General features: G+C 42.9%; 2 protein-coding genes across 2 annotated transcripts in view; one reads left to right on the plus strand and one right to left on the minus strand.

The window, feature by feature from the left end:
* Positions 1-1,415: 1,415 nt before the first annotated feature.
* RIOK1 (RIO kinase 1) lies at positions 1,416-25,119 on the minus strand. Its single transcript, XM_065885550.1, has 17 exons — positions 24,927-25,119; positions 21,361-21,565; positions 18,358-18,448; positions 17,407-17,476; positions 16,201-16,243; positions 13,512-13,604; positions 12,082-12,194; positions 11,890-11,970; positions 10,747-10,833; positions 10,195-10,332; positions 9,676-9,779; positions 9,356-9,462; positions 6,604-6,669; positions 5,481-5,600; positions 4,594-4,647; positions 2,592-2,759; positions 1,416-1,526 (listed from the first exon to the last, which is right to left on the minus strand). The coding sequence occupies exons 1-17, from the start codon at positions 24,995-24,997 to the stop codon at positions 1,416-1,418; spliced, it is 1,722 nt and encodes a 573-aa protein (XP_065741622.1). The 5' UTR covers positions 24,998-25,119.
* The window catches only part of CAGE1 (cancer antigen 1), a 42,737-nt gene continuing 42,451 nt past the window's right edge, over positions 24,996-25,281 (plus strand). The window contains exon 1 of the mRNA XM_065886018.1: positions 24,996-25,102. Within this exon, the coding sequence (XP_065742090.1) occupies positions 24,996-25,102 (107 nt within the window). The remainder of the gene's footprint in view (positions 25,103-25,281) is intronic.

The raw sequence follows: 25,281 nt of genomic DNA on the forward strand, positions 1-25,281 counted from the left end.
AACTAGGTTTATCTATGGAAATTGCCTTTGATTCAAGGACTAAAATCGGCACTTCTCATGGCACATCCAGTTCACCGTGCCTGCTTTACCTAGAATCCAACCGCTTCTCTCCATGTCTACTGCTACCATCCTGGACCGAGCCTCCGTCACCTGTCACGTGGGTACCACGGTACATACCCAGCCGCCTGCCCATCCCCACCCGTCCCATAGTCCATTTTCCCTGGAAGCCAAAGGGATCGCGACCCTTTCAAAACAGAAGTCAGATTACACCATTCCTCTGCTCAAAACCTTCCAGGCACATACCACCACGTGATCTACTTCCCCCCGTGGTTACGATGCTCTAGCTCCCTGTTTCTGGAACATTTCAGACACACTTCTGCCTCGGGGCCTTTGCACTTGCTGTTTGCTTTGCCTGGAATGCTCTTCTCTCCCGATATGCACATGACTCACATCCTTCAAATATTTGCCCAAATATGGCCTCTCAGCGTGGCCTGTTTTAAACCTGCACTCTCCCACCGCCCCAGGCATTCTCTTCTCTACATTATTTCTTCCCCTCTCCTGGAATATATTACCTGCTGATAGACTACTTTTTACTTATTTTAATGCCTTGTCTTCCTATTAAAACGCAAACCAGCTGAAGGTAGTAACTTTTGTCTGCTTTATCCAGTAGACCCGCCCCTCCCTCAATAACCCACTGACTCTCAAACAAGCAGGTGCAAGCTTCGGTTTAAGGGAAACTAGGTTTATCTATGGAAATTGCTTTTGATTCACTGCTGTATCCCTCGCACCTAAAATACTCAAATATTTGATGAATGAATGAACAGATCTCATAGTTGAATGTGAAATAGCTTATAAACTAGGAGGTCCTAGCTCAAAAAAGAATATGAAAGATGAAGAGTAACTTATTGTAAATAATCATCAATATACATAGAACAAAGTCGTGATGAACGATTATATCAACAACTGAATTCTCTAAATCAGTGAAACCCCCTTTTATAGAAACCGTGGCCTTATGATCAAATGATTTCATATGGGTCTTTGGCACGTTACAAACAAAGCAAAAACAATTTGCCCAAGTTTGTCCAAAGTGCCTTTACATAACTGCTCAATACATTTAAACAGTTACGATGCTTCAAAACCCAAACTGCAGGAGAAAATATATACAAAAGTGAAATTGTATGAAGTTCTTCATTAAAATAGTAGCTTAAACAGTCCTCTATCAATACCATAAAGAGCTAGGGACTAGACCTAGACACTAGAGCTTAGAGCTGTTTACATAATTACAGGAAAACACGTGAATCCGTCCACGAGGACACTGCAGTAATAACCATTCAGTTAAAATCAATAACCCATCCTCCAGATGCAGCTCAGAGAGCAGGTGATGGGAAATCACTGCATGTCATACAGTTCTGGTTCTATTTGCCCCTTTTCGTCTTGGCTGTCTTCTCCTTTCTTTTTTTCACATGTTTAGGAACTTTGTTTTTTCTTTTCTCTCTCTGGGCTTCCTTGACCATCTTTTTTCTTTCCTGTAAAAACAAAAACAAAAAGTAAAAAAATTTGCAAATTTAATTCACTCTGAGTATTCATATTATTACAACTAAATTTTTTAACAAATTAATTAATTTATTTTTGGCTGCGTTGGGTCTTCGTTGCTGCGTGCGGGCTTTCTCTAGTTGTGGTGAGCAGGGGCTACTCTTCATTGCGGTGTGCGGGCTTCTCACTGCAGTGGCTTCTCTTGCTGCAGAGCACGGGCTCTAGGTGCGTGGGCTCCAGTAGTTGTGGCACGTGGACTCTAGAGCACAGGCTCAGTAGTTGTGGCGCACGGGCTTAGCTGCTCTGCGGCATGTGGGATCTTCGCGGACCAGGGCTCGAACCCGTGTCCCCTGCATTGGCGCAGGTGGATTCTTAACCACTGTGCCACCAGGGAAGCCCCAGAACTAAATTTTAAAATATATGTAAAAAGGTAAAAAGTGAGCATCACAGAAAAAAAATTGAAAATGATAATGGTTTCGTGGTAGAATTTGGGATGAAAGTTATCTTTAAGATTTCTTAATAGAAATTTGAAGAGAGCCAAAGAGAACGTGTGCTAGGGAGTTGGGTATGTCTCTCAGAAGTCTTGGAACCCTCACTCTATAAGGTTTAAAGGATCAGGCTAAGACTAAAGAGTAACAGTTAGCCATTATGGACTGTTTCATCAGTAGCATCTCTTATATCCATGGCCAGGAGTGGAAGAAACAGATTCTGGAAACAGGGAGCTGGGCTGTAACGCCCCTGAAATGGTTTTTTGGTATTTCACCATGGGGCAACTCCAGCATCATTTGTTCTTCAAGTGCATGACCATCACTTTTCATCAATGCACTGAAACTAGTGTGCCCTCTCTCTAGGCAGTGCCCAAGGAGCTTTTAGTAGAAGCCCAATCTCTAGCTGATGTTACCACCAAAAGCAAAGTTCACGCTTGGGAACTAAAACTTCAGGTGGAGGGACTTACTGACCAATGTGTTCAGCAACTATGATCCAGGTATCTGAGCAGAGAGCCTTGAGGGGCTGTGCTGTCGTACTGACAAACAAGGGAATCTAAATTTGTGGCTAACCTTTTTATCAACTTCAAGGTCAGCGGTGGGCTTTCTGGAGCAGGCGTTGTCTCCCTGGTCTTCAGAGTCTGTGTCAGAACACTGAGAGCTTCTGGCATCTTCTGAATCAGAACAAGTCTTTTCCTTAACTTGACTTTCCTTAATTTGATTTTCTAGGAGTGCAGGGACCTTGAAAATATCAGAGGACCATGTTATTCTAAACCAGTCAGTTATCTATTGGTATTAAATGTGTTAAGGCCAAAAATCAGATTTTAGCCTTACAGACAGACTTTGAAAAATGACATCCTGTATTGAAACATCAAAACAATGGAATCAACATCAGGGAGGACGCCTCAAGGAGCCGTTCCCGGACGGCTCAAGGACGTACCCAAACACAGGGACTGGGGCTTCACTGGGTGACCTAGATCAACAATAGGACCGCTCTACCTCCTGCAGGATATCAGGAGGGTCGAGCTGGGATTTGGAAAGAGGCGAAATACACATAGAAGTAAAAAGTGAAGTTATTTGGATAACTTCACAGTCGATTTCCTACGAATTAAATTTCATTTAACACTTGTTAATCCAATCAAGAGGGAACACGATATTTAAACAAGAGAAACATTCACTTTTTCCCTGAAATTTAGCAGTTTCTAAAATAATTAATTAATTAAATTTTTGGCCACATTGGGTCTTTGTTGCAGTGCACGGACTTCTTATTGCGGTGGCTTCTCTTGTTGTACAGCACAGGCTCTAGGCGCAGAGGCTTCAGTAGTTGTGGCACACGGGCTCAGTAGTTGTGGTTCACAGGCTCTAGAGTGCAGGCTCAGTAGTTGTGGCGCATGGGCTTAGTTGCTCTGTGGCATGTGGGATCTTCGCGGACCAGGGCTCGAACCCATGTCCCCTGCATTGGCAGGCGGATTCTTAACCACTGCGCCACCAGAGAAGTCCAAATTTAGCAGTTTTTAAAGCAGGAGGAAGCATTTTTAAAACCACGAGGTTTTCTTTTCATAAGGAAAAAAACAGATCTTTAAAAGGCGATTGTACAGAAAGGCTTTCCAGCCAGTTATAGCACCATCTTCCTGCTCTGGAATTCAAAGCACACCTACCCCATCACACCTGCTGCATAAAACCCAAAATTCTCCTAGTCCAATTCTTCCCACCAAAAAAACACACTCAATTTTCAGAATGTAAACCGTGATCCTTCATGTTCAAGCCTTTCATTAAGAATATTAAAAGTGGGACTTCCCTGGTGGCCCAGTGATTAAGAATCCGCCTTCCAATGCAGGGGACGTGGGTTCAATCCCTGGTCGGGGAACTAAGATCACACATGCCGCGGAGCAACTAAGCCCGCGTGCCACAACTGCTGAGTTCACGCGCCTCAACCAGAGAGCCCACATGCCGCAAACTACAGAGCCCACGCCAAAACAAAAGACCCCACATGCTGCAACTAAGACCTGACGCGGCCAAATCCATCAAACAATCGACTATTTTTCTTTTAAAAAAAGAATATTAAAAGAAGTAAGAACTACCTTTATTATTGCTTAAATAAGAATCAATCCCTGCCGTTTGAAACTGTAAGACAAAACAAAGTTGCTTTAAGAGAAAAACACTACAGGAATCTGCACTGGGAGACAGCATGACTAGCCCTTCAACAGCCTGTGTGCTGGGATGAGACCAGACCTCACTGTTGCTTTAAGTTGGTTGTAGAAACATCAACAAGCACATGGTTATTTGTTAATAACTTCACAAATGAAGAACAGGATACAAAAGAATCGATGCCTCAGCTACAATAACAGAGCAATTCAGGGGCAGAATGAAGAATAAACCACGCATTCCCACATTTCAGTCTCATGGTTAAGAAGAGCGAACATACAAAGGGCATTTCTGAAGATGCCCATGGGCTTTGGAAGCATCTGTACTAGTAACATCACACCTCTTGTTAATCCAATAATACCTGACATGAAATTTTATATCCTTCGAAAGAGTTTTCAAGTAAATGAACAGTAACACATGTTCTGCATACCTTCTGAACTCCTGACAAATCCTTCTTCAGTCCCGTGACAGTTTGGTATAGAATCTTGAAACCAAAAGGAAAAAAACAAGAATCAACATAAAACTGGACACGGAAGTACACGGCGATACGAAGAAAGAACACTGTGGTCTAAATGATACCTTGTGTGATTATAAAAAGGTGCCTAACATTTATCTCATGGGACACAGAGAGTGTGTAGCATGGGTGTGGTTCTCACCCACAGGCACAGCGGGCGTCAGCAGACTCTGGCCCACAGGCCAAATCTGACCTGCGGCCTGGTGGTTTGTAAGGATAAACAGTTGCAATCAATTCGATGATAGAAAGCCCTAACTCTGAATCTCAACTAAATGTAATGTTTTCTCCTCTCCCCCCAAATAACTCCATTCTTCTCTCATTAGTAGACCTGTATCATGAAAAGTTGTGTGTTTTCAATTATTATTAAAGTATTTTTAATTTCATCAAAAATTTGGGGGAAGTTTTTTCTCTCTTGTTATATAACAACCCACATAATAGCCTCAGTTTTGCTTCTTGGCCTGCGAAGCCTTAAATATTTACTATCTGGCCCTTAAGCAGAAAAAAATTTTCCAGACTCTGAAACACGTGTTAGTGAAGCTAGTATAATAACCATTTATAGCCTAGACTTCTATACAAATCTTCCTTTTCCTGCAATTATAGTCTGTTGGACTCATTCAAGTGTGTCATTTCCTTTCACAAAGACCAGGGGATTGATTCCCTTTACAAGCAATGTGCGCAGAGGGTTTGCTAATGTGAAGGGAATGAGCCGTCGCGCTAGCTTAGAGGCCGACACTCAAGACGGCAGGTCTGGGCTGGCAGCTTCCGCGGTGAGCTTACTTGCTGAAGACAAACCAGTGACTCACGTTGTCCTGCTGGGCGTTCATGGCCATGTCCTCTTCCTTCAATTTCATCATTATATCCACATCCCTCTCATAATTCTTCACTTCATTCAAGGTTCTAGGAATATAAGCTCGCTTAAACACCTAACAGACGCAGAGGAAAAGTACAATGGAGACTTATTCACATACTTCTCCCGTGCACTCAGCATCCTCACCCCATCAAGTCACAGAGGAACTTATCACCGTCGTCACCCTCAGCTCTGATATACGGTTACCCTTAGAATAACACTGCTCTCCCCTCGTCTGTATTCCATAAAGCCTTTCTGATGGGAGAGAAAGGAGTTGCCGTGAGCAAGCACTCCCTGGCTATGCCTAACAAAGGAAGGGGCTCTTTCATGGGAGCACCATCTACCCTGCGCCACAGCTGATGTGTATCGGGTATCTTATATTCACCCATCACACCACACACGATAGCTGTGAGAATTATTATTTTTTAAAAGCCTACTATGGATCACCTTCACAAAAAAATATACTGACTCCCAAGATTTTAAAAAAGTCTTCCTTTTTACCAAACATGAGTCTTTAAAATCTACAGTGTTACTGAAAGCAACATTTAAATCACTTAAAAATTCACATTAGCGGGCTTCCCTGGTGGCGCAGTGGTTGAGAGTCCGCCTGCCGATGCAGGGGACGCGGGTTCGTGCCCCGGTCCGGGAAGATCCCATATGCCGCGGAGCGGCTGGGCCCGTGAGCCATGGCCACTGAGCCTGCGCGTCTGGAGCCTGTGCTCCGCAACGGGAGAGGCCACAACAGTGAGAGGCCCGCGTACCGGGAAAAAAAAAAAAAAAATTCACATTAGCAAACTAAAACAGGCTCTTCCTTCTTGAATCACGTCCTCCAAGGGGTTCTGTAAAAATGTTCTCCACGCAGGACGAGGGGCTAACAGGTCACTGAGTGGAAGGATGTAATGGGATGTAAGTTACACAACCTCGTGCGGCTGAATCGTGTAACATGTTATGTCTCAAGGAAATACCATCATTTAAAAAAACTGCTTATCTATTAAAATTAAGATCATGCCCCAGCAATATAAAAAAAGACCTCAAGACACAAGTGTTTCCTAAGTCAGTAAACAGATAATACATCTTACCTCTTCATCCACATGATCTTGGCTGGACCTTTCCTCCTTGGTCCTTTGAGATGCTATTTCCATAGCCTTGGAAAGAAAACAAAAATCACTTTCCTTTACTTTCAACCCACATCCATTCCCCAATTTTAGTGGAAAGCTGTTCTAGCCTCTCTGGGTACAGCCCTTCACCCTCCGTGTCCTCCAGTGGTACAGGTTAGCTCTCCATGGTAGAGCTCACCAAAAAGGCTGTCATCGAACCCAGAGCTTAACAGTATAAATCAAACTCGTCTAGCCTCAGGGCATCCCTAGACTCTTCCTCAAGAGTAATACCGTTTTGACTAATTTTTAAACGATCAACAAAAATATTTATTAAAGGAAAACTGACACCGAAAGCAAGAACCCTTCCTCAATTCTTGAGCTGTCCACGAAGGGGATCACAGAGGAACGGGAGGGTCCGCTCACCTTGAGTCCACGGCTCTAATGCCGCCGCACGACAGAACCCCAAAGAAAGCTCTTTGAGCAAACAATGACTGACACTAAGAAGGTGACAAAGATTCTATAGATTCTTTTGGCTTGTAAAACTTAAGATTTGTTCTCTAACCTATTTAGAATACACAGAGGAAAGCAAACAACAGTGATACTAGAGTTTTTTAAGTTCACACATTAAAATTAGTGCTAAAGAGTTTAAGAAGGGGGCTTCCCTGGTGGCGCAGTGGTTGAGAATCTGCCTGCCAATGCAGGGGACACGGGTTCGAGCCCTGGTCTGGGAAGATCCCACATGCCGTGGAGCAACTAGGCCTGTAAGCCACAACTACTAAGCCTGCGCGTCTGGAGCCTGTGCTCGAGGCCGCGGTAGTGAGAGGCCTGCGCATCGTGATGAAGAGTGGCCCTCGCTTGCCGCAACTAGAGAAAGCCCTCGCGCAGAAACGAAGACCCAACACAGCAAAAATAAAATAGTAAATAAATAATAAATAAATTTTTAAAAATTATATAAAAAGAAAGTTATGTTTAAAAAAAAAAGTTTAAGAATAAAAGTGACGTGATATTTACTTATTCAATTAACGTGATTATTTCCTCTGTGCCAGGTACTGAGTAGCTACCAGTGATACAGAATAAAATCTTGTCCCTTAAGAGTTCATAGCCTAGCAGAGGGTGACAAAATTAAAAAGAACTTAATGTGATAAGCAGGATACAGTGTGACTACGTCTGTTACAGAGTTAGATAATATAGAAAATATACCTATGGAAACAATGATTTCTGCCTGATTTCTCCTCGAGAGCTTTCTGAATTGAGCTTTGAAGTTCCCTAGGCAGAGCAAGACAAGCAAAGGTAGAAATGGGAAGGCGTTCCAGGGAAAGGGGAGAGTGTGAAAAGGTGGGATGAACCTGAACACCTGTTCAGGGGCCATGTGTTCAGTATTCTACGATTGAGAGGCAACAAAAGCAAAAACAGATAAGCTGGACATCAAAACTAAAAACCTCTGTGCATCCAAGGGTGTGGTCAACAGAGTGAAAAGGCAGCCCATGGAACGGGAAAAAAACATCTGCAAATCATATATCAGACAAGGGGTTAATAATCTCCTAAATATATAAAGAACTTCTATAATTCAACAACAAAAAAACAATGTAATTAAAAAATGGGCAGACCTGAATAGACATTCCAAAGACATACAAATGGCCAACAAGCACATGAAAAGATGCTCAACATCACTAATCATTAGGAAAATGTCAATCAAAATTGCAAGACCCCACCTCCCATCCATCAGCTACTCAAAAAACAAAACAAAAAATAAAACCAGAAAATAACGAGTGTTGGTGAGGATGTAAGAACATGGAGAAACTGGAACCCAGGCAGCCTGCTGGTGACAGTGTAAAATGGTGCAGCCACTAGGGAAAACGGTATGGCGGTTCCTCAAAAACTAAAAGTAGAATGACCATATTATCCAGCAATCCCACTTGCAGGTATACACCCAAAAGAACTGAAAGCAGGGTCTTGAAGAGATATTTGCACACCCATGTTCACAGCAGCGTTATTCACAACAGCCAAAATGTGGACACAACCCAAGTACACATCAAGGGATGAACAGATAAAATGTGGTCTATACACACGATGGAAGATTATTCAACCTTCAAAAGGAAGGAAATGCGGTGCCATGCTACACCATGGATGAACCTTTAGGGCATTACGCTCAGTGAAATAAGTCAGCCAAAAAAAGACAAATACTGTACGATTCCACTTATACGAGGTACCTACAGTAGGTGTCATACACGAAGCAGAAGGGGCTTGGGAAAGGGAGGGACTGAGAGTTAGTGTTTAACGGGGACAGAATTTGTTTTACAAGATGCAGAAGGTTCCATGGATGGATGGTGGTAATGGACACACAACAGTGTACTTAATGCCACTGAACCACACACTTAAAAATGGTCAAAATGGTAAATTTTATGCTGTGTGTATTTTACCACAGTTTTAAAAGTTCTGGGATGCAAAAAGACCTCTGAGAAACAAGGGAAAGGAATGAATGACCCAAAGCTAACAGGTTTCTTACTATCCATTCACAAATTTGACAGCCTGTGTATCTTGCTGATGGTTAAAGTCAAGAAACCTGGCTTTACCAACGGCTTTTTACTACAGCTTGATTCCCCACCTGTGAAATCAGGAGACAGTCTCTGGAAGCTGTCATGATGAATAAAAGTCATGCCTAATAGCCCTGAGTCCCTCAGAAGTGCAATCGTTACCGCTATTGTCTGTTCCTCCCGTCCTGGCCCCACCTCACCTTTGCCAGATATGCGTCCACGTTCTCGTGTGTAACTGATGGATCCGTGATGAATTCAAAGAGCTCTCGCACAGTCATCACGGCGACCCCATGCTTCAGAAAGAAACCTGTCACGGGAAGACATTCGTGAGAGCTTTGCGAGGGAAGAGGTTGTTAATCCAGCCCCTTCATAGAAAAACAGATAAAAATACCCCATGACCCACACTGGTGTCAGTATCACTGCATCAAACGATTTAGTGCTAAGATTCTCTATCAACGGTTTACCAGAGTGAAAAGCACCGGCGCAAACAAGTTGGGGGACAATCCCAGTGTCCGCTCACCGTTGACGTTGGCGCAGTCCTTCCTCAAGAACTCCAGGGCATGCGGGTGGTCATGCTCCACGGACTGAGAAACGTCAATGATGCACACGCCTCCGCCCTGGTACCTGCGGGCCAGGCGCGCCGGGGGTGAGCTGCATGCTGCCTCCAGGCTGGCATGAGGGCCGGGCACGCGGGGCTAGGGCGCACCACGGCTCGCCCACACTCTCGTTTAAACATTTCTACTTTAGTAGCAATGGAAATAACTAATAAAATGAATGAGGTGGGTAAGAAGAGCCACTTTGACTAACAAGAGATGAAAACTGAGAAAATTTCCCAAGTCCTTTAGCTCTGCTAACCATCAGAGTGGTCAATTCTATGACTGAGGCCACCAAAGGCAGGGAACACATCCTATCCCGTGACCCCGTGGAAGCCAACTCTACAACTGGGGAATTTAGCAGGACTTCTTGGACGGGGATTTAGTTCATTTCCCCAAAGGACATGAGGTGACTGCTGGGAGGTGCGCGTGGGCCACACACTCACAGCATGTTGAATTCACTGAGATCCGCGTGCACGAGCCTGGCGTCCTGGTACATTCTCCTCATGTACTCGATCACCTGCGCATACAACTCCCGAGCCTTGGATTCTGATAACTGGACGTTTTTCAAGAGCGGCGCTGGCCTTGAACAAAAATAAAGTGAACAACTCAGATAAACGGACCCAGAACAAGTCTTCTTGCTTCCTAACATTGTTACCCGTTATTTTCTTCTACCAATCATCACTGAACAATGTGCTTCGCTCCAGAGATACGGTTCTATCAATAAAAAGCTGTCCACAAACAGATGCTTTTCCAGCTGACTGTATGAGACATTCCCCCAAAAACAAGGTGAGCTTTGTTATTCTGAAGCATTTTGGGACTTAGAAACAGTAGAACAAATTAGTGACTCTATGCACTAATAGAGTGGGAAAGATTCATTAAAAATATTACAAGATGCAAGGAGCTATTTAAATGGGAAATATTCTCATGTTGGATAATTCAAAGCTCTTAAAAATACAGTTCTGGGCGTGTAATTATTAGGTGTCCTACACACTCACATGTCGTCTTTGCCGATGAAACTCATGACGAGAACGTGACTTCGCAGCAGGATAGGTTCTGGGCACGGGATCTCTGCCGTGTTTAGCCTGTGATACAAAATCAGATAAACGAAAAGCTGAAACAAGTCATCGAAGACGACTTACAACAGCTGCAGTGCACAAGACTAGCAGTGCCGTGAGGAAACAGCACCCAGGCCTCTCGACCGTATTATTTTATTTCATAAACTCTAAGGCACCCGTGATTTTAAGCGGCACCGTTGCGCGTCACCAAGAATGGCAAAACACCAGCAATTCAACTAGGACATCCCATAGCCTCCATGGCACAGTTCGATGCCAGAGATGTCAAACTGTGAAGAAACGGGCACCTTAGAACCGATGAAATACAGCAGATATGTCTGCAATTATCTTTTGAGTTGATCAGTGTCAACGATGATGAATAAAAATCGTGAACTCATAGCCAGTCGCAAACGGAGCATAAGGAGATTTCAGAAGGACTTTCAAAACAAGTGACCTTTGCTGAATACTACTACAATATCCAACGTAGGGCACCTATGTATAGCATATAAAAAGTTAAAAGATATCTGAAAGGGAGAAAAAAACCTTCCAATTTAACACTTCAATTGAGGAAACTTGATCTCAGATGCCTTTACTTGATACAAAGGTGCCAATGCAAACAAAGAATATAGAAATGTGTCCAAAATGGGACTGAAGAAGAGGAAACTACGATAAAGAGCTTAGGGCCTAACAAAATTGCCTAAAACTCCAACACCTATAAAAAAAATGACACGTTATTCTCACCACCTGATTGTGTCACTTCCCTGCTTCAAATCCTGTAACGGCTATTTATCATCCTCAGTATGAATTCTAAACCTTTTCACACGGCTCCCAAGGCTTTTCACATGACCCAGCCTTGCAGAATAAATGTAAGTCGGGGCACGATTCTCCTGTAATGGGTTCGTAAAACAGGAGAGAGAAGGTAGCTCCTATTCGCTTGGAAATGCGTTTCCTCTGCTCACCTCCGCAGATCTAACGGAGCTCTGTAAGACCCTATCTTTGGACTGAACCACACCAGGACCTGCTGGGAGGAAAGCTCTGAGGCTGACATGCAGACACAGCACAGACACACACGCCCCGGACAGTCACCTGATTAAGTTCCTCATTTCCTTTTCCGCCCACGTTTTCACCATTTTCCTGGGGTTGCCTTTACAGTAGCCATGACGAAACCTTGAGTGAGAAAAATATTTGCTATTTCAATCATTCCATTATTCTAGTTTTTATTTTTAGGATACAGAAATCAAGTCACCTGGGGAAGAAAAAAAAGAACCCTGAGCTCACCTGAATTCCCCACTGACATACTTATCCCGGTCTTTGAACACCAAAATAGAAGTTTTATAAATTTTGATTGCTCTGCTCTCTCCGTTTGCTGTGCGAGCATGATATACATTAGCCTATTTTAAGTCAAAAACAAAGAAACTTAAGTTTGTGTTAAATAGCTCTAAGTAGTATTTTACTTTTGCAATCTATTTGAGTCTATCCTCAAAGGTTAAAAAAAAAAAAGTCAAGTGAACCGAAATTCTGTGCGTAAGGAACTGAAATTCTGTGCGTAAGGAACACCATCCTCTTCTGAATATGTGAATTAAAACATAAAACATCACACCAAAAGGTACAGTAAGTATACCTCCAACTTGCATGTATAGTAAAGGCCGATTTAAACACACGTGAGACAGACACAGAAAACAAACTTACGGTTACCAAAGGGGAAAGGTGGGGAAGAGGGGGATAAATTAGGAATTTGGGATTAACAGATACACACTACTATATATAAAACAGACAACCAACAAGGACCTACTGTAGAGCACAGGGAACTCTACTCGATATTTTTAATACCCTATATGGGAAAAGAAACTGAAAAAGTATATATATAAAAATATATATAAATATATGTGTGTGTGTGTATATATAACTGAATCACTCTGCTGTACACCTGAAACTAGGACAACACTGAAAATCAACTATACTTCAATAAAAAATAAATAAATATACACATACATACATACATACACGTGAGAAGTGCTTTCAAACACTTCTGTATTTCAAGTACGCGGAAAATATCTGAAGACATTCTTACATCTCATGATTTGTAAAGTGAATTTTACTGAGAACTGCTTCCCACAGAATGAGTTGCTAATAGAAAAGCAGCATGACATACATAAAGAAAACAATGAGAAGGACATTTCTTGGCTAACAGAAACTAGACCATGACCCCCTGTCCCAGCAGTAACCGTCTGACCATCTGAACTCACTGCTGGGAACACCTGGATGGACTCCATGACCCAGGACCAAAGTCCTTACACGCCCAATTTCCTACCCGGCCATAAACATTAATAAAGCCATTTAAAAAAGATTTTTATTGGAGTATAGTTGACTTACAATGTTGTGTTAGTTTCTACTGTACAGCAAATTGATTCAGTTATACATATATCCCTTTTTTTTAGATTCTTTTCCCATATAGGCCATTATAGAGTATTGAGTAGAGTTCCCTGTGCTATACAGCAGGTCCTTATTAGTTATCTATTTTATATAGCATGTAATAAAGCCATTTTTAAGAAATGGCACTGATTAAACTATCCTGGCTTGTATATGGGGTTTTTGTTTTTTCTTTTCTTTTTAAAGGCACGATCTATTTACTAAGTGCCTTAGTTTCACCTGGTACCTGAAATCAGAAAACTAACATGGAAGCATCAGGCATCCCAAGGATTGCTCACTTCTTTTCCTGTGCTAATGCAGCCATTGATCTCTGATATGATTCCTCTCGTCAACATCTTGAACAGTATCATTCGTGTTCTGGGATCCAACACCTAAAAAGAAATGCAAGAAATACAAAGTTCAGAGAGTACCAAATATTTCTCACTGAAGCGCTAGACAAGAGACTGAAGAGCAAGGGCACTATGCAATCCTGCTCGACTAAAGAAGAGTGACTATTGCGGTGCTTTTGTTCAATCTCATTTTTAGTGAATAAAATGTGAGGTGAGACCAAAGGAACCAAAGAGACAAGAAACCAGCAAGTTCATTCAGTCGTGCAATCAAAGGCTACCAAGTCCAAGAGAAGCTGAAACTGACTCTAGACCAATGTTAGCTAACAGAAATACAATCAAATCAGAGGAAATTGTCTTTTCCAGTCCTCGGTAAACAGGTGAAATTAATCTGAATAGATTTTATCTAACCCAATACATCTGAAACATTATCATTTCAATATGTAATCAATAGAAAAAGTTATTAGGGAGAGATTTAACACTCTGTTTTTTACACAAACCCTTCAAAACCTGGTGTGCGCGTGCATTTCTAGCACGTTGCAAGTCATGCTAGCCGCACCACACAAGCTCCGTGGCGGCTGCACTGGATAAGAAGCTTTAAAGCGGCAACCAGCATCCTACAGTTCACAAGTCAAATCAGCCACAGCCTGTTTTTCTATAGCCTGAAAGCTGAAAATGGTTTTTAATTTTAAAAATATTTATTAAAGGGACTTCCCTGGTGGCACAGTGGTTAAGAATCCGCTTACCAATGCAGGGGACACAGTTCAAGCCCTGGTCTGGGAAGATCCCACATCTAAACCCGGGAGCCACAACTACTGAGCCCGCGTGCCACAGCTACTGAAGCCCTGGCGCCTGGAGCCTGTGCTCCACAACAAAGAGAAGCCCCTGCAATGAAGAGTGGTCCCTGCTCGCCGCAACTAGAGAAAGCCCACGCGCAGCAACGAAGACCCAACGCAGCCAAAAATAAATAAGTAAAAAAAAAAAAAATTTATTAAAAAAATTGTAGCCCACAACGTCTAAAGTATTTATTATTTAGCCCTTTAAAGAAAGAGTTCACAGACCCCTGCTAGAGATGAGTAGATCAGGGAAAGGCTCTCCTTCAAAGTCAGAGCAGTCAATCTTGAGTACAAAGGACCCTCAAATTCTCTTTGACAAACGGAAGGCAACGAATTTAAAGCCTGAGGCTGTTCACACAGGAAACTAAGGCAGCTGCACATTCACATGCAATTCCCAGGGCCAGCGCCAGCGGCTCCTTGGGCGCAGGCAGCCCTCCAGCTCCAGGCAGGGGACAGTGAAAGTGGCCAGAACTAACTATAGTTCAGGGCCTACCCTTCAACTGAGGTGGCTGTGGACGCACAAGAAACCTAAGGTTAACAGAAACAAAACAACCTTGTAAGACTGGAGGACTAACAGCAAACTACAACCACGGCAACTAGAGCAGGATGAAAGGAAAGTGAGTAAAGAGGCAGTAGCTGCTGCTCCTCTGAGCACAGGTAGACAGAGGGCAAGTAAGCTGGGTGAGCGGGAATCTGTGCAGAGACCTGGGCTTCTGCAAGATCGCTGGGGAGCCAGGCGAGAGGCCCAGGAAGGAGCAATGGGCCCAAAGAGCTGAAAACAAAATAGGGGAAGAGACACAGGAGAGGCAAGTCAACTTACAAATACAGATTTTTAAAAGACAGTTTAAGACTCAAGATACAAACTCTTGTTCAAAATTAATTTCCCAAGAGAAAAAGGATTTCAGGGTCTTTGAAAATGAAAGCTGCCTCATCTCTCTGAGTTGGACCACACTTCGTTCTCAGTCACAAAATACACAAAATAAATAAATCAGAGGAAAACAAAGACACAGATCCCAGACCTGACCTGCTCCTGCCAGACTGAGGGTGGAATTCTTCATTTGCACAAATGGGTTGGAGCTCAGGTTGGGTGTGACTCCCTTGGGATGGAGGTGGAGAGAATGCGTGCTTGTGTCTTAAACCAAGAACCTGTAGGGCGAAGAGGCTACTATTCGAAACGTGTTTGTGCATATATGTACGGGTCGGGGAGCGTGGTAGGCAGCAGCAGCAACGTTCTGACCTCTTTTATCACTCTCTTCACAACCAAAATCTGGGCCAATCCTAATACCCAATTACAACCCTCGACCTGTGGGAAAATCAGGGGCTGATTTTTCCCCATTCGTGAATAAAGAATAAAACAAGCACAACTTCTAAACCAAGTAAGGGATTCTAATTGAAAATTTGAAGGCATTATCTGTCTACCCCCCTCTCTCTCACACACACACGCTTTGTGGGTGATACCTGACTCACCACCTGGAAAGGCTCACAAAATCCCTGCAGACCTTGTTTAAGACAAAAGAAAAGATTCCTGGTCTTATAGTCAATTCTGCTTCCCCCCAGAAGATGAAAGCATTGCGTGGTGGCTTCACAGGGCCACAGAAGGGGGGCATGATTCTAATTTATCTATTAATAGTCCTATTAGAAATAAAGCAGAATGTAGCTCTCTAAACTCAAAGAAGGAGCAATTTTACATAGAAGCAGTTCTAGGTGACATTAGCATTAAGCAAGAAGAATGAAAGCAAATTACAACTCAAAGACAGAAGAAATGCTACTTTAAAATAAGAGCTTGCAACACATTTCAACTGTACCTGTTCTACAGTTGCTCTGTCCGACTTATCTTTGATGCGATACCTAAGGCAGAACCAAAAGAACAGAAGTGACACTCAAAATTCAGAGAAGCCAAAATCAAAAGTTTCTAAATGTACATCGTTCCATGAAATTCCTAAGCAGGTAGTTCCTTCAATAACACGCTTCATGACCTCATCATAGTTTCATCACTTTGTGAAACTTCATTTCCCCTTAATGAGCAATTCAGTTCCCTAGGGGCAAAAGGAGCATATCTGCAGTAAAAAAAAAAAACGCCATCCATGTTTCAGAAGCATTAAATAAGTAGAGCAGTGGGATAAAGTGAACTATGTCAGAAAAAAGAAAACATCAAGTCTGTAACTACTGTCCTTAGACCTTTAATGATTATATTAGTATAGAATTAAAGTCATATACAAGGCTTTCTCTTCAGAGTCCTTTTCTACAAAGACACAAGTTTTTATCATTTCAGGACAGTCACTGCATTAAAATGCAGGCTCTGATGGCTTCGGCTCACCCTAAGTGACTCAATTCACAGACTAACCTAAACTATTAACAAAGATTCAAACAGACACTTGAATGAAATAAGAAATGCTGTTTCTCAAAAAGCTGGTATCCCTTGGGCATGACAATAAACTAGAAGAAAACTGGTTTTTAAGTTCAGTTCTAACACTGCCATTTATATGATCTTAGTGTCACTTTCTATAGTATACTGTTAATGCCTTAGAGCCATTAGCAATAGGTTAGCCAGATCTTAAACATTTGGCTTTGGGAACAGAGTTGTAAATGAAAACTGTTCTCTGTTGTATCACTATTTAGTTTTAAATCTGCCCTTACATTTTAAAAAATATTCCATGGAAGGGAACAATTCTTAATAAGTTCTAAAAAGGGAACATTTTTATACTCTAACATTCCAGTTCAAACTGTAATGTACAAACACTGTTCCCCTCCTGAGAGCACATTTGTGAATTTCACAAGATTATAGTTTTAGCACAGATTTCTTAAGAAAACTCATGTAATATTTTCAACCTACAAAGGCATAGGATACCCTCATTTAAACTTAAAAAAAAAAAAAAAAGAATTGGTTCAGGTACACAAAGGAACATCCTTTGCAAAAGAATTATGACAAAGATGCTACTACTTTGTCTAGAATTAGTTCCTACCAGCCAGGCTTTGTTTTATTTATTTTATATACTTGAAATATTACTTACATATCTGCTTCCTTTTGTCTAAACTTTCCCGTGACTTTGTTTATGACAGAATCAGTAACGTTTAGTTTTTCTAAAAAAAACAAAAAAACCCCACAACATAAACAACATGTAAGACAAAAGTTTCTGACTAGCATACTTTCCACCTTCTCCATTTTCTAAATATTTTATTATACATAGTATCTATTGTAGTAATGAAAAAAGTGTTTAATGTTTTTAAGGGCAAGCGCTAAGTTGTGCTTCCTTACTATCAAGAGTTGTCACTTTCATCACCACAGCCGTCATTTCTGAGCCATAAAAATCTAGATCCAGAAATCTCTCAAAACTCCTTTACCTGCGTATGTTGAATTTCAGACATTTTAAAATGTTTTGTACGACTAACATAGATAATATAACTGCCTGTATTCCAAGTTAATTTTTTAAATGTCAGTTTCATTTCAAATTACGGGCCTATGATAGGCAATGATGAGATATGAGAGATGCTGTACCAGGTCTGTAATAGTCAGCGTCTACGAGAGAAAGATGACCCTGCATTTCCCAAGTGGCTTCAAATCCACATTCTGATTCCTTGCTTTCAATAGCTCACTAAATGATTAACGCCACACAAAAAGTTTCGTGTAAAACAAAACGTAATTATACCTAGTGTTTTCAACATCCTACTACGAGATAATCTTACTACAAAATCTAATACAAAACAGACAATAACTTGAATGGGTATCTGTAACTTCGTATTTCTACAACAGGAGAGAAAACACAACTAAAAATGTATAAGTTAAAGTCTTTCCTTGAAGCCATGTTTTTAAATGACTAAGTTTTTAATCTTCTCTAAGCATTGGTATTTAGTCAGTAACACAGAATATATCCATTGCCTAATCTAATAAAATTTTATAACACTTTGTGGTTTTTGAAGAATTTTCTCATAGCCCAGTGAGGAAATGTATCTTAAAAACTCACCTAGATTAATTTTATTCTCAAATTTCCGTAAGACCTTGTCTGATGGAGTAGACATTTTGGCTGAATTGCAACTGGGAGTCTGTCGATTTGCCTGGAAGAAATGAGTTCCAGAGACTAAAGCTCTAATTATAAGTACAAGCCTAAGGTTCATAACGTTTTCTCCCTTAGTATTAATTAGTTAATTAATTAATTTATGGCTGCGTTGGGTCTTTGTTGCTGCATGGCGGCTTTCTCTAGTTGCGGTGAGCAGGGCTACTCTTCGTTGCAGTGTGTGGACTCATTGCGGTGGCTTCTCTTGTTGCGGAGCACGGGCTCTAGGCACGCAGGCTTCAGTAGTTGTGGCACGTGAGCTCAGTAGTTGTGGCTTGCAGGCTCTAGAGCACAGGCTCAGTAGTTGTGGCGCATGGGCATGTGGGATTGCTCTGAGGCATGTGGGATCTTCCCTGACCAGGGATCAAACCCAGATCCCCTGCATTGGCAGATGGATTCTTAACCACTGCACCACCAAGGAAGTCACATAGTTAACTATTAAAGTATCAATACTTAGGGGAGTACCATAAGGGAAGGGAAGGATCAATCAAATTTGCCCAAGAAGTTTTTTAAAAAGGCATTTGAGGGTTTCCCTGGTGGCACAGTGGTTAAGAATCCACCTGCCAATGCAGGAGAGACAAGAGTTCGAGCCCTGGTCCAGGAAGATCCCACATGCCGCGGAGCAACTCAGCCTGTGCGCCACAACTACTGAGCCTGCGCTCTAGAGCCTACGAGCTACAACCACTGAAGTCCGTGCGCCTAGAGCCCGTGCTCTGCAATGAGAAGCCACAGAAATAAGCCCGCACACCACAACGAAGAGTAGCCCCCGCTCGCCGCAACTAGAGAAAAGACCGCGTGCAGCAACGAAGACCCAATGCAGCCAAAAATAAAGTAAATAAAAAAATAAATTTATTTTTTTAAAAAAGGCATTTGAAATAGGACAAAGTCACTGGCTAAAATAAAGTCTATATAATCTGCATTTTTGCTTTTGTTTCTAACCTCTCTACAACATATTTTTCATTATTATAAATAACAAATTAAATGCATTTTTCTAATTTGGTTTCTAGATTTAAAATGTGAGAATGTTCATTTACCCCCAAGTGTATAATAAAGAGCCAAGACCAACGTTAAACTGGTTCCAGGAATTTCATTTTGGGCTTAGTGTCTCAAGAGAGGGAAAGGTTAAGTACAAGGCTTAGCACTCAGACTGGTGCAATGCACAAACTGAAGTAATGGGAAAAAAAGGGAAGAGAGGGGAGACAATATCCAGAACCTGTAAATAAGAGAACAGAGATTAAAAGGGCCTGTCACTGGGCTTCCCTGGTGGCGCAGTGGTTGAGAGTCCGCCTGCCGATGCAGGGGATACGGGTTCGTGCCCCGGTCCGGGAAGATCCCACATGCCGCGGAGCGGCTGGGCCCGTGAGCCATGGCCACCGAGCCTGCGAATCCGGAGCCTGTGCCCCGCAACGGGAGAGGCCACAACAGTGAGAGGTCCATGTACCGCAAAAAAAAAAAAAAAGGGCCTGTCACAAGGACTGATTCAATCCTGGTATCTAAGTGTGAACTTGGAGGCTGAGTAGTTTCTTATTTATAGGGAACTTAAAAATTGTTTTCTATTAAATATAACTTAAAATAATACATGTTCACAGTAGAAACCACAGGTAAAATTTTAATTACCTACAAGCCCAGCGCCCAAAGATTAACAGTTAACATTTAAGCATATATATTTTTCCCCCTAGCTTTATTAAAAGAAATTCCACTCTATGTTGAAATTGCTCAGTCTCACCAATGAATCAGTGAAGGAGTTGCCAAAGCAATACCACATGTAAGTGTGAAATTTCTTTGGTCATTCAAGAACGTATGCATTCTAGGCCACGATATAGCTGTTTTAATTTTCAAAGAAATAGTGCTGCTTCCACCACTCCCTATCTTCATGCTCCAGGAACCTTTATGTTCCAGGAAGATGCACCGTCTGGACCCTCTGGTTCTGTGCACTCCCAACACTTAGTCCTTGCAGTTTGAGGGGCAGGCTCTACGCGGCTTGGTAACCTGCATTCTGCACTTGGTAGAAGATGGCAGATTGGGAACATTTCTCTATGTCATTAAGACAGTTTTCCATGGCAACAGACTTTATGGCTACATAATATCTCGCTATGTGAACCAGTCCCACTGTAAATTGAATCAAGGTCGTTTCCAACATTCGCCTGCCAGAAACAACAATCCAGGATCATTCTTGTAACTAAGTCTTGGGACCCTCCTAGAAGAACTGCTGAGTCAAAGCACTTACTTTATTAAGCTTTTATCACGCACCAATTTATCCTCCAAATAACTGTACCCATTTATTTGACCATCAATTACGTATTTTGTGTCTCTGTCAGTTCATAAGTGAAAAAAAAAATCTCTACATACTCTCTGCTTTTCTTTAATTACTAATTAAGCTGAACTTTTTCTCTTGTTTCCTAACCATTTGTAGTAATCTGCCTTTTTGTGTCTTTTCCCAGGCAGATTTTTAGGTTCATTATCTTATGACAATTTAAATAACTTTTGAAATTTACTGATTATGGAACAAATGTACATCATTATCAGAAATATGGAAAGGGTGAAGAATGAAAACCAGTAAAGGCTAGGGCTATGGTGTAATATAACTGGTGAAAACCTTTCAGTTACTCAATTCTAGAACCACAAAAAGTCCTTTTAAAAAAGAAGACATAGGGCTTCCCTGGTGGCGCAGTGTTTGAGAGTCCGCCTGCCGATGCAGGGGACACGGGTTCGTGCCCCGGTCCGGGAAGATCCCACATGCCGCGGAGCGGCTGGGCCCGTGAGCCATGGCCACTGAGCCTGCGCGTCCGGAGCTCCGCAACGGGAGAGGCCACTGCAGTGGGAGGCCCGCGTACCGCAAAAAAAAAAAAAAAAAAAAAAAAAAGAAGACATAAGCAAACAATGCAAAGATGTACAGGATGGTTCATCAGATACCTGCAGGTTACTCCCTCCACCTGAGGCTGAGCACCTGACCAGTTTTCCAAATCCATCATCGTAGTCCCAGTCATCATCGTCGTCATAATCCTCCTCTTCCTCCCTTTCCATCTCACCTTCACCCATCTTCTCATCCACGTTATTCTGAAGGTCTTCAAACAGAATATCACCTTCCTCTTTGACAGTCTTCAAGTCAATGTTTTCACTGGAAATAACAATGTTTTGGCATGTTTACACATACTCTAATTGGACTTGCATATGTATTTATTTATGATATAGTAGGCTACATCTATACCAATAAATCTAAAAGGTTCCCTTACAACATCTCCCAATAAACTCAAACCTAACACCAAGTTCTCCTGTTTCTCAGGTTTCTGTTCCAGCTGTTCACTTATTCTCCAGGTCCTACCACGGAAGAAGTACATAAGGTGGTTAAATCCACCCCTGCTTTAATGAAGTTAGAATTTATATTATTATCTTCTCTCCTGAATGAACTAACTCTGATGTGTACACCAGACCTGAACTTCAGGAAAACCATTCACAGAGCTGCTTTAAGAGGGGGTGGGGGAAACTTTCTGACCAAACTTGGGAATAAGTCTAAAGCCTTATTTCAAGCCTTACCTTGAACTCAATTATCATTCTGCAACAAAAGGAGCCGTATCAAGACTTGTGTTACACAAAGAACTTCAAATCACCCTTGCTCATGAAGGGAAGGACGGTGAAGAGAAGCAGCACAAATGAGAGAAGAAAGCTGGGTATAATTAAAGAGGAGAAGCGGAGACTGTCAAACCCAGAGAACTGGCCCAGAGTAAAGGGAGCACAACTAACAGGGTCTTTTTATGCCACGTGAGAATTCAGACGAGTGTTACTGTATCTTCTAAGTTTTTCAAGAGAAGCCAGATCTCTGGGTTTTTGTGTAAAATCTCCCACTTACCTGGTATATTCAATTTGAACAAACCACTGGGCACACCAAACACAACCTGTCTGCAGGTCAGATTCCAGAGGCAGTACTACCAGTTTTGAGCCCTCAGGTGGAGAACGAGTACAGAAACCACATAAAACACGTGATGATATGCCCTACCAGATTAAACACAGTCGGACAGCGGTTTCAGTAAATTCAGATGATCGATCCTGACTCATTAACTAGCCAAGGCTTAGAGGGCTCCAAATCTCCACGGGTATGGGTGGGAAGAGAACAAATAATCAGTAAACCCCTGTTGTTGACTAGGATTTCATAAACACAATCCATAAGTCGATCCTTCAATTGCCAATAACCTAGAGCGGCATGAGAAAGCTATACCTTCATTTGTACCACGGCTCACCCACCTCAGCTGGACAATCCCTTGCTGAGGGCGGTTGTCCTGTGCCTCAAGCCTGTTCAGCAGCATCCTCTGGTCCCTGCCTTCCAGACGCCACGAGCGCAACCCCCCCCCCCCGCCCCGCCAGCTATGACAAACAAAAATGTCTCCAGAGTCCCAGGAGTGGGCAAAATCCACCGGTTTCTATCTTCACAATGTCTAGTGTACACTCATGACCGTTAACTACTCACCAGCCACACTGGCTGTGTTTCTTCTTCCCACTTAACTTAGTTCCTAAGGCCTTCTGTACGCTCATCTGAAAACGTGGTTCTGGATGCCCTTCTCATTTCTCTGGCTAAATCCTACGTATCCTTCCAGTATTGACCTACTATCTTTGCTCAGGAAAGTCTGCCCTGTTCTTTACCCACTTCTCCTTTTTACTACTTACCCAAATCTAATACAAATAATTTGTCTAATTATTCGATATGCTTCCCCTGGTAGAGTACAAGTTCTGTGTCATTCAGGGGAGTATTTACCAATGTATCAAGATCAACTAACGAGATCTGACAGGGCCTCCCTGGTGGCGCAGTGGTTGAGAATCTGCCTGCTAATGCAGGGGACACGGGTTCGAGCCCTGGTCTGGGAGGATTCCACATGCCGCGGAGTAACTAGGCCCGTGAGCCACAAGTACTGAGCCTGCGCTCCCCAGCAAGAGAGGCCACGATAGTGAGAGGTCCGCGCACCACGATGAAGAGTAGCCCCCACTTGCCACAATTAGAGAAAGCCCTCGCACAGAAACGAAGACCCAACATTGCAAAAATAAATAAATTAATAACAATAATAAAAAAGAATAAGGTCTTTGAATGCAGAGAATGTGCTTTAAAAAAAAAAAGAGATCTGACGCACAGAAAGTGATCAACCTATATTTACTGAAATTAATAAAATCTGTGTGTAGTGAATCCTTACTATAAAGTAAAAACCATTTTCTTGGAATTCCAAAATGAACTCTATGTTTCATTTTGCTCTCAAGTAGGAGTTATCCTTAATTCCTTTTGCTTCTCACTTCACATCTAACCTACCATTACACCCTGTCCCTTCGCCCTCCAAAACATCCCTAGCTTGATCCCATCATCTCTGAACTCAATTACCTGAAGTACTTTTGAACTGTGTCTACCTTTGCCCTCCAAAACCATCTCCTCCAGAGCAGAATGATTCCTTTAAATCATACATCAGGTGATGTCACTGCCCTGCTAAAAGCCCTCCTGTGGCTTTCTATAAGACCTAGAATAATATCTCAAAACCTTACCATCACTTGTAATGCTCTTCATGCTCTGGCCCCTTCTCACTTCTGTATCATTACCAACCAATCTCCTCAACTACATGCACTGTGCTCTAGGCACAATGGCTTCTAGATCTTCCTTTCACAGCCAAAAGGGATCCCACCGTAGGGCCTCTGCACCTGCTGTCCCCTGTCCTGAATTGCTGTTCCCGCTGCTCTTCCTGAGTCCTTTAGATCTGGACTATTTATTCATTCACTCATTTTGGCTGCACCGGGTCTCGGTTGCTGCACGAGGGATCTTTGTTGCTGCGCGCAGGATCGTTAGTTGCAGCATGCGGGATCTAGTTCCCTGACCAGGGATCCAACCCAGGTCCCCTGCATTGGGAGCTCGGAGTCTTAACCGCTGGACCACAAAGTAAGTCCCCAGATTTGGACTTAACCCTTCCCTTACAACTAAGCCACTACTTAGGTCTATCAACCGATTTTAATTGTTTGCATGGTAAATATGTCACCTGGGTTTTTAAAAAAAATATATCTCTATGTACCTAATGGTGTGCCCTCCCTCCCAAGTAGAAGGCAGAACTCAATGGCAGCAGGGCCTTGATTTGTCTTGTTCATCGCTATCTTTAGCGCCGAGGACAGAAATAGGCACACGATAGGTGCTCCAATATTTTTTGAACGCTAAATGTAGTTAAAGCTCAAATACCTGTTACCCAATCGCTCTCTCCAACTCTGCCTCTCAGCGATGCTAACAATCTGGGAACCCCGGACTCTCCGGACAGACAAGCGGCTTTCATTAACTCTGCCGGCACCTGAACAGAAAGACCTGGCTGGGATGGAGAAAGCAGCAAAAGGCTGTGAAAAGAGGCCCCGAGGGATGAATCACCAGACTCCCTCCAAACCACAAACAAGCGTCAACTCCCCAAAGGGACCGCGGCGGCGGAAGAGAGCACCGTGCGCACAGCGTCGGTGTACTCAAGGCGGCCTACCTGTCCGAGGAGTCGGCATCGTCAAACTGCCCCGGAACCACCCGACTCATCAGCAGCCGCCGGTAGTCCATGACGGCAGCGCGCCGAGCCTCAGCGCCACCGGCGGCCGCTCGCCCTGCGCCGGAGCAGGAACGGCACAAGAACGGTTTTATCCGCCGATCCAACAGCCTCTGCGCGTGACGTCCGCCTAGCAAACCGCTCAGAAGCCCCCGCGCACAAAGCGCGCGCCACGTGCGGGGGGATGGAATTCCAAGCCTAGCAACCGAGCCACCCGGACAGGAAGCCCCGCCCCGAACGGAATTCGTCTTCCCACCGGAAGCCCCGCCCCCGCGCCGGGCTGAGCGCCGGAAGCTCG

Source organism: Phocoena phocoena, chromosome 10, assembly GCF_963924675.1.
Source record: "Phocoena phocoena chromosome 10, mPhoPho1.1, whole genome shotgun sequence".
In the NCBI taxonomy this organism is placed as follows: domain Eukaryota; kingdom Metazoa; phylum Chordata; class Mammalia; order Artiodactyla; family Phocoenidae; genus Phocoena; species Phocoena phocoena.